At 54.7% G+C, this 9,817-nt stretch overlaps 1 protein-coding gene across 1 annotated transcript; it reads left to right on the top strand.

Moving 5' to 3' along the window:
- The first annotated feature begins 561 nt into the window (after positions 1-561).
- Positions 562-4,488, top strand: LOC148204851 (uncharacterized). Its single transcript, XM_088092331.1, has one exon. The coding sequence runs from the start codon at positions 562-564 to the stop codon at positions 4,486-4,488; it is 3,927 nt and encodes a 1,308-aa protein (XP_087948457.1).
- The last annotated feature ends 5,329 nt before the right edge of the window (positions 4,489-9,817 follow it).

Genomic DNA, 9,817 nt, shown 5'->3' with positions numbered 1-9,817 from the left:
CCCGCATGGGCGGATCCCACATGGGCGGATCTTCGCGGACACGGCCAGCGAAACCGGACGCCGTACCAAAGAGCCCACATGGGCGGATCTCCGTGCGCGCGAGGCAGACGCCCATTTCACATGGGCGGACGTCCACGCCCGCCAAAACACTAATCAACATGACTTAAGGAAAAGTAGCCTGGTTTAAAGGTAAGTAGAAATTAGAAGCTATCGGGCCGTTTTGGGCCGTGATTAACTTTTCACTAATCCCAGGCCCATAGCGAAAACTATAAATACAGGTCCACGGTGAGTGGTAGATAGGTTACATTGAATGCACATTTATTGCTACTACTGAAAATAGCCACTGCTCTGAAACTGACTTTGGCATCGGAGAATCTTTTGTAGGTCTCCACCCCTCCGGATCAAGAGGAGAGCCAAAGCGCCAGGAGAAGATCAGTCACGAAGACGAGACCGCGGGAGGACTTGGAAGACTTGGAACCGCACAGCCCTACACATCCGAAACATTTGGCGCCCACCGTGGGGCCGTGTGATTTAAAAAACCCAATGGTGACCACGAGAAACATGAGCTTAGACGATCCCGCTGAGATGATGCGCGTGCTACAACAAAAAATGGACGAGATGCAGCAACGTCATGAAGAAGAGATGGCGGCCGTGAAGGCCGACTGCGAAGCCCGGATAGCTCGGGAGATCGGGCAGATGAACGGGGAAGAACGAACGAGGGATAAAGGAAAGGGGGTGGAAGGAGAACGCCCGCCCCCGGACACCGAGGGCGATCGGACTTGGAGGCCTTCCGAGTCGGAGGCAGAAGAAAGCAAGGCTAAGTCGGTGCATGCGGAAAGCGCTGCCGAGGACGGGCGGATGGTTGTCAAGCCGGAGCCTTCATCCACCCTATTGCTCCCGTTTACCCAGAGCATAATGAATGTCCAAATCTCGGAGCAATTCATGGCTCCGCAGTTCAAAATGTATAACGGGACGACGGACCCTGCTTCCCATATCCAGACGTTCTCGAACGCGATGGCGTTCCGAACAGGCAATGACGCCATCTGGTGCCGAGCGTTCTCGCTCTCATTGGAGGACGAGGCGTTGGAATGGTTCAACACCCTCCCCCCTAATTCGATAGAAAATTTCGCCGGGTTGAAACAGCTGTTCGTCAAACAATTTGCGGCCAGCAGCACTCAAGACCTGACCGTGTTCGAATTAATGACCCTCAAGCAGGAGAAGGACGAGACCTTGCGGACGTTCATGGACAGATATCAGAAGACCATCCGGCGTGTGAAAAGCCTGACACCGGAGCTCGCCCTTCACTACATCTTGCCGGCTCTTAAGCCGGGGCCGTTCAAAGATAGTGTCTGCAGGCGAGCACCCAAAACAATGGAGGAGTTGAGGGAAAGAGCAGCTGATGAAATAAGGGTGGAGGAGATGAAGCTCTCCTATAAAAAAGAAAATCAAGAAGCCAGGGGAGAGAGGACGGACGGTAATAAGCCCGCCAATGCTACGGGAAAAACGTTCGGCCTTAGGCCCCGGGAGCAGAAGAAAGGACCTCGCTTCCAACAATATACGCCCTTGAACGCCTCAAGGGAGAAAATTCTCCGAGAGGCCCTAAGTGCAGAACTGATAGTGGAGCATGAGGGACTCCCAACTTTGAAGGGCGCTGACCGGAGCAAACATTGCTCCTACCACAAAAACATGGGTCACAGCACCGAAGAATGCCGGACCCTCAAGGACAAAATAGAAGAACTCATCCGGGCGGGAAAACTTAAGAAGTACGTCCGAGACGAGCGCCCGTCGCAGTCAACCGAACGGTCCGCCCAGAGACCGGCCTACCGAAAGGATAAGCCGCGGAATCCCCGAGCGGAACGACCCCGCTCCGAAAGGCGCCCGAGCCGAAGTCGAAGCCGCAGCCGGGAACGCCCCTTGAGAGGACACATTAATACCATTTCCGGAGGATTCGCGGGAGGAGGATCATCTTCTGCCGCCCGTAAACGCCACGTTCGGGCCCTCCAATCCGTCCATCTGGTTGACAAGCCGCGTCGCTCCATGCCGCCAATTACCTTCTCGGACGAGGACTTTCACGCCCCTGATCCCGACCAGGACGACCCAATGGTCATAACGGCAGAGATAGCACGGTATGGGATAAGCAAAGTCCTGGTTGACCAAGGAAGTTCGGTCAACATCCTTTACTGGAAGACCTTCCTGCAAATGGATATCTCAGAAGATCTGATTGTCCCCTACGATGGGCAGATAGTAGGGTTTGCAGGAGAAAGAGTTGACACAAGGGGATATGTGGAGTTGAGGACGAGGTTGGGGACCGGACGATCTAGCGAGGAGAAGAGGGTCCGGTATCTGCTGGTAGAGGCGAGCACCTCATATAACGTGCTGCTCGGAAGGCCGTGCTTAAACGCTTTTGGAGCAATCGTCTCTACCCCCCACCTCACAATGAAATACCCCTCCGAGAAGGGAATTATTTGTACAGTCCGGGCGGACCAGAAGACGGCGCGAGAATGTTACGCAGCAGGGTTGAAGTTGCACGTCCGTCCCGCAAAAAGGCGGGCGGCCGGCTCGGAGGTGGCCATGGCCGACCTTGATCCTAGGACGAATACCGAGGACCGGCTGGAACCTATGGGAGAAACCCAACCTATCCTGATAGGAAAGGAACCTGCCCAAACCACTCGCATCGCCAGGGAGCTGAACCTCGAGATGGAAAAGGAGTTGAGAGCGCTCTTGTGGAGGAACCGTGATCTCTTTGCATGGACGGCAGCGGATATGCCAGGCATTCATCCTGCGGTGATGTGCCACAAGCTCTCGCTTTTCCAGAATGCACGACCTATAGCCCAGAAAAAGCGAAGAATGGGCGAGGAGAAGCGCAAGGCGGTCGAAGAGGAGGTAGAGAAGTTGAAGAGAGCCGGATTCGTCCGGGCTGTCACCTACACCACATGGCTAGCTAACGTGGTCATGGTGAAGAAGGCTAGCGGGAAGTGGCGCATGTGTACCGACTACACGGATCTGAACAAGGCCTGCCCAAAGGATTCGCACCCCCTACCCAGCATAGACGCCCTGGTGGACGGCGCCTCCGGACACCGAGTGCTGAGTTTCCTGGATGCATATTCCGGGTATAATCAGATACCCATGTACGGACCAGACATCGAGAAGACAGCATTCATCACAGAGAAGGCTAACTTCTGCTATGAGGTTATGCCGTTCGGCCTGAAGAATGCGGGGGCGACATACCAGCGCCTAATGGATCGAATCTTCCGGGACCAGATAGGCCGGTGCATGGACGTATATGTGGACGACATGGTGGTCCGATCGGCAGATGGAGAGGGACACATCCAAGACCTTGAGGAGGTTTTTCGCCAAGTAAGGAAATTCGGCATGCGCTTGAACCCCGCAAAGTGTACGTTCGGGGTAGCCGCCGGAAAGTTCTTGGGTTTTATGCTGACATCAAGGGGGATTGAGGCTAACCCAGACAAGTGTGACGCGGTACTGAAAATGCAGAGTCCGGCCACCCTTAAGGAAGTCCAGAGACTGGTCGGACGCCTCACTGCCTTGTCCCGATTTATCCCCAAGCTAGCAGAGCGGATGAGGCCGGTCCTGCGTAAGCTGAAGAAAGGGGCCGGCCCGTCATGGGACGACGAATGCGAGCGAGCGTTCCAAGACGTCAAAGCCATCCTAAGTAACCCACCGGTCATGAACCGCCCGGTTCCGGGTGGAGATTTGCATATCTTCTTGGGAGTATCTGAAACGGCCGTCAGCGCCGTATTGATGCAAGAGCGGCCTCAAGCGAGATTAATTTACTTCGTGAGTCGAACGCTCCTAGATGCAGAAACCCGGTATCAGCGGGTAGAGAAGGTGGCCTTGGCTTTATTGCACGCATCCCGAAGGCTTCGCCCTTACTTTCAAAGTTATCAAGTGATAGTCCGGACGGACTTCCCAATCTCCAAAATCCTCAGAAAGCCGGACCTAGCCGGACGGATGGTGGCATGGGCAGTAGAGCTCTCAGAGTTCGGCTTGCGCTATGAACCAAGGGGATCGGTTAAAGGCCAACATTTGGCAGATTTCGCGGCCGAATTACCCCCATCCGGCCTAGAAGACTGGAATCTGTACGTGGACGGAGCGTCCGGGCGTTCGATAAGCGGGGCCGGCATCGTTCTTGAAGGCCCCAACGGATTCTTACTGGAGCATTCCTTGATATTCAAATTCAAAGTATCCAACAACCAGGCCGAGTATGAGGCCCTGATAGCCGGCCTCGAGTTGGCAAAAGACATGGGGGCGCGGAGGATAACCTGCCGGACGGACTCTGAGTTGGTGGTAGGCCAAATGAACGGCAACTTCCAAGTCAGAGAGGAGCGCCTTTTACGATACTACCAACGAGCGGCGGAACTCGCAAGGGCGTTCGATAAAGTGACATACAGCACATTCCCAGAGAACAAAACACGAGGGCGGACGTACTGTCTAAACTCAGTTCGGGAAAGGAAAAGGGACAGTTGACTACTGTCGTGCGGCAGGTTCTACTTCAGCCTTCGGTAGAATGCTCGGCGGTATCCGATGGAGGGCAGGACTGGCGTGCAGAAATCAGGGAGATCATGACCCGCCAGGACGAGGGGCGGACGGTAGGTCCGGGCGAAGCCAAGAAAATCGCCCGTTACCTTATTGTGGGGGATGACTTATACCGAAGAGGATTCTCCTCCCCCCTCCTTAAGTGCTTGGGGAACGAAGAGGCATGCTATGTCATGGACGAGCTACACAACGGCGTTTGTGGTTTCCACACAGGCTGGAGAACGTTAAAAGCCCGGTTACTGAGAGCCGGATATTATTGGCCTACCATGGAGGCGGACACAAAAGCGTTCGTCCAGCGCTGCGTTCGCTGTCAGGAACATTCCAACAACACCCATCTTCCGCCACATGCCTTACGTTCAATATCCTCCCCATGGCCATTCGCCCAATGGGGAATGGACATCGTAGGACCATTCCCAGTAGGGCAAGCGCAGAGGAAGTTCCTCTTGGTGGCGGTGGATTACTTCACCAAGTGGGTAGAGGCCGAGCCCTTGGCGACCATCACGGCCGCCCAGGTCCAGAAATTCTGTTGGAAGTTGATATGTCGCTTCGGCCTCCCCCGATCCATCATCACAGACAACGGCCGGCAGTTTATAGATAAAAAACTCGCCGAATTCTTCAAAGGATTGGGAATCAAGCACATTACCAGCTCCGTGGAGCATCCCCAGACGAACGGTCAAGCCGAAGCAATGAACAAGACCATAGTTTCGGAACTCAAGCGGCGTTTGGGAGAAAGGAAGGGAGCGTGGGTGGACGAACTGCCCGAGGTCCTATGGGCCTATAGATGCACACCTCATGGAACCACAGGCGAAACCCCTTTCAACTTAACTTATGGTACTGATGCTATGTTGCCGGTTGAGCTGGGCGAACCGTCCTTGAGGCGAGAAGTCGAGGACCTGAACCTCAACGACCAAGAGTTGAGAATCGAGTTGGACTCCCTGGACGAACGGCGCGATCGAGCGGCGCTGAGGGCCGAAGCATGCAAGCGCATGGTGGAAAGAAAATACAACTCCAAGGTCCGGCCAAGAAGCTTCCAGGAGGGGGACCTAGTATGGAGAAAAGCGGGAGACGCCCGCCGAAACCCAACTCATGGAAAGCTGGCCGCCAAGTGGGAAGGGCCGTTCCGAGTAATGGAGGCCCTGGGAAACGGAGCGTATAGGCTGGAGCGCATGGACGGACGTCCCATCCCTAACACTTGGAACGCCACGCATCTAAAGTTTTATTTCAGTTAACTTCCACGGCTTGATGTAATGTACCCCCATGGTTAATGAATCAAGTTCTATTTTCTCCTATGAAACTCACTTTGTTTTGTAGACATCTAATTCAGAACGAGCGTTCCAAAGAGAACGACTCTCAGCTTGGTTGGGCGACGAAGCGAAGAGACGTCCGCCCTACCAAACCCAAGCTGGCGAACGAGCGTTCCAAAGAGAACGACTCTCAGCTTGGTTGGGCGACGAAGCGAAGAGACGTCCGCCCTACCAAACCCAAGCTGGCGAACGAGCGTTCCAAAGAGAACGACTCTCAGCTTGGTTGGGCGACGAAGCGAAGAGACGTCCGCCCTACCAAACCCAAGCTGGCGAACGAGCGTTCCAAAGAGAACGACTCTCAGCTTGGTTGGGCGACGAAGCGAAGAGACGTCCGCCCTACCAAACCCAAGCTGGCGAACGAGCGTTCCAAAGAGAACGACTCTCAGCTTGGTTGGGCGACGAAGCGAAGAGACGTCCGCCCTACCAAACCCAAGCTGGCGAACGAGCGTTCCAAAGAGAACGACTCTCAGCTTGGTTGGGCGACGAAGCGAAGAGACGTCCGCCCTACCAAACCCAAGCTGGCGAACGAGCGTTCCAAAGAGAACGACTCTCAGCTTGGTTGGGCGACGAAGCGAAGAGACGTCCGCCCTACCAAACCCAAGCTGGCGAACGAGCGTTCCAAAGAGAACGACTCTCAGCTTGGTTGGGCGACGAAGCGAAGAGACGTCCGCCCTACCAAACCCAAGCTGGCGAACGAGCGTTCCAAAGAGAACGACTCTCAGCTTGGTTGGGCGACGAGGCGAATCCAAAGAGAACGACTCAGTTTGATCGGGTGGGCCATGAAGCGAAAGTTAAACATCTAAAAGCTAAACGTCGACACCCGCCCGGGAAAAGGAGGCGTCATTCCCCCCGGCCGGACCGGTACTAAAGCAAGTCCTTTGTAGGAATAAAAGGTGCACAAAATATACGAAACAGGAAAAACCAACTGTGTATTAATCAGGGACGCTGAAACGCGCCGATTTACAAAAGGACCGCCCGGCCAACTTCTGGACAATCCGAGATGTTGGGCGGATGGTCACGAGATACACCAAAAAATTAAAAGAAAAAGAATCCTAAACGTTTTTCCCGGATGCCGCCTCTACAGTTGGCCCGTCGTCTTCAACCACATTCAAATCCATAAGGACGCCGTCGAAAACGTCCTTCTCTATATCCACGCCCAAAGAAAACGGATCCTGGATGCCCGCCAGCAGAGTTACCTGACGAAGGGCTTTGTTGAACCCTTCCTCATGTTCAAACATAATGGTCGACTCCAACTCGGCAACCTGCTCCTTGGCCTTAGTAACTTCAAGAGTGAGCTCCTCGTTGGTCTTAGCATGATCCGTTTCGACCTCTTTTAGGCGGGCTACCTCCGCCTTCAGCTGGCGACCTTCCTCCGCCAAGCGCTCCTGTTCGGCCTGGGCGGTTGCCAAACTTTTGGCGGCCTCCCTCTTGGCCTCCTCAAGATCGGCTTCTAACTGTTCGATCTTCTTATCGTATTCATCCTGGTTAAGGACCATCTGCTCCAAGGTCAACTGAAGGGAGGCTGCATTCTTCTTCTCCTTGTCGAGCTCGGCCCGGACCTCCGCCACGCCGGGGCGGTCAGCAAACTTTCTTAAGTACCAGGCCAGAGCGGATGTCCGGGTAGACATCTCTAGCATGGCGTTGGTTAGCTCCAGCTCGGACAAGGGTTCAATAAGCGCCCGCTGAGAGGAGCTCATATGGAATTTTGCCCGGTCGCTCATGCTGAACTCCGGGCTGAAAACACCGCCAGGAATGGGGACGGCCAATACCCTCTCCCGCTCTTTCTCTTTGCCCTTGTCCTTACGGGCTTTCTTCGAAGCTGACCGAGACGAAGAGCCCTCCTTGTCTTGACGTCCCTCAGCAGTAGGATCTTTTCTCTTTCGAGTAGGATCCGCGGAAGTCATGGCCGCCCCAGACGTTGGACCTACTTGGACGGCCGCCATCTCCGGTTGATGCTCCCGGATTCTAATCTTCACGCCTGGACCCCCGGCCTTACCAGTGGGGGGGACCCGTCCAGTCGGAGCGCCGGCAGGAGGGGGCGCGGCACTGCGGGAGCACCGGTTGGCCGGGCCGTCGACGAGCTGGCACCGGACTTCTTCCTGACGGTCAGGAAGTTGGATTTGCGGGGGCCCGGAGTCGTCATTAGTTCTGCAAAAAACAAAGAAATTCAGAAAAATTAACGTCAGTATGCGAAAAACGAGCACACCTAATGTGACAAGACCATACCGAACGCCTTTGGTCCACAATCCTCAAGACTAAGGCATTCAACCAGGTGGCGGGCGGAGATCCGGCGAGGGAGGGTGTTAATGGTGCGCACGGCCTCTCGGTCGGGTGCTGTCAAATCCCCGATTGAAGTCGCCCGTATTCGTCGAGGGTCCCTCGTCCAATAGAATGGGAACAGCGGCCTCCCTTCACTATCGGAAAACTCGTGGAGGCCGGCCTTGTCAACGATTATTTTAAAGTAATGTTGCTTGAAATTTTTAAAGGAATCGGAGAAGGGGCGGAAAAGGGTCCTGTCCCGCACCGAATTAAAAGATACCCAACCGCCAGAAGAAGGGCGGACTTCGAAATAGTGAAAGAAAACTGGAATGGTGGGAGTGACACCCACTGCTGAACACATCGCCGTAAACGCCTGCACAGCCGCCCACGAATTGGGATGCAGCTGCGTCGGAGCCACATTAGCTTCCCGAAGAACGGCCGTTTGAAAATTAGTAAAGGGCACCCGGACGAAAAGATGAGTGAAGAAGGTCACGTACATGAAGAAGAAATCGTAAGGACTAGATCGCCCATCATGAAAGACCCTTTCGTTCAACAAAGTCACCCCCGCACGAATTAACCTCGAATCCTCCATATCCCGTACGATATGGGTATGGCGGATCCGCCATTCTAAATCCTTGCGATAAGCATAGCAGGAAGCATACCGACTAGGAACGACGGGAGCCAACTCCGATATCACCGTCCCTTCACCATCCGGCTCGAAGGGCGACCCGACTACACGAATACCGCCTTTGAGCAAGAACAGAGGCACACCATTGAATATCCGGTCGTTCATCGAGACCGGTGACCCAGGGTCCCCTCCGGAAGACCCAACCGCCTCCTCCAAAAAACGAGAAGAAGCCGAACTTAGAGAATCGCCGCTGTCGCCCTACGCCGACCCCTCCCGGACTCTGCCCGACGACCCAGAACCTGACTCAATGGACATAGATGCCATTTATTACCTGAGGGAAAAAGAATCTCGAACTCCTGAGTAAAGAAGATAAGTGAAAATGACCCCGTTTAAACACCCTATTTATAGGGAAAAATTAGTAACCGCTGGATATATCATGGCCGTTAGATTCGGTACAACCAACGCTCCGGATTTGGCGACGCTTCAGCTCTATTCACTGGGGACGCGCCACGTGTTTTCCCGCCTAAAATCCAAATTCAAAAAGCCCACTGAATAAAGCCCAATTACGGGTTCCCGATCCCCACGCGCCGTATTCAAAATCCTACGTTCACTACGTGTACTAGGACTTGGGGGGCTTGTGTACCAGAGTGTCGGGCGCCGCACGAAGGACGCCCGAAATACCGGGCGCCGTACGAAGGGCGCCGAAGTACCAGGCGCCGTACGAGGGGCGCCGAAGTGCCAGGCGCCGTACGAAAGACGCCCGAAATACCGGGCGCCGTGCGGAAGGACCGGAGTCCACTCCGGAGGCTACGGCGACTTACGACAATGCCTGTACGCAATCGTAGAAGGCACACCGGAGGCTCATGCGTTGAAGAGCCGGCCAAAGATTGAACCTAGACCCGGTATAAACTCTCCTAACCCTCTTGTAGCAGGGAGGAACACCTACCAACCGGGCCGAACCTCTTTATAAGAAAAACTTTGAAGAACTCACAAGGAATCCTACCATCACAGAGCAGCCCGGCACGACAGCCACTGCATCAAATCTTGTCTGTTAGGTGACCCAAAGTCC

The sequence above is a fragment of the Vigna umbellata genome, chromosome 1 (assembly GCF_029865625.1).
Source record: "Vigna umbellata cultivar VRB3 chromosome 1, Vumbellata_1.0, whole genome shotgun sequence".
Taxonomy (NCBI): Eukaryota; Viridiplantae; Streptophyta; class Magnoliopsida; order Fabales; family Fabaceae; genus Vigna; species Vigna umbellata.
Note: the sequence above shows the minus strand (reverse complement) of the source record. Positions and strands in the feature narration are given on the sequence as shown.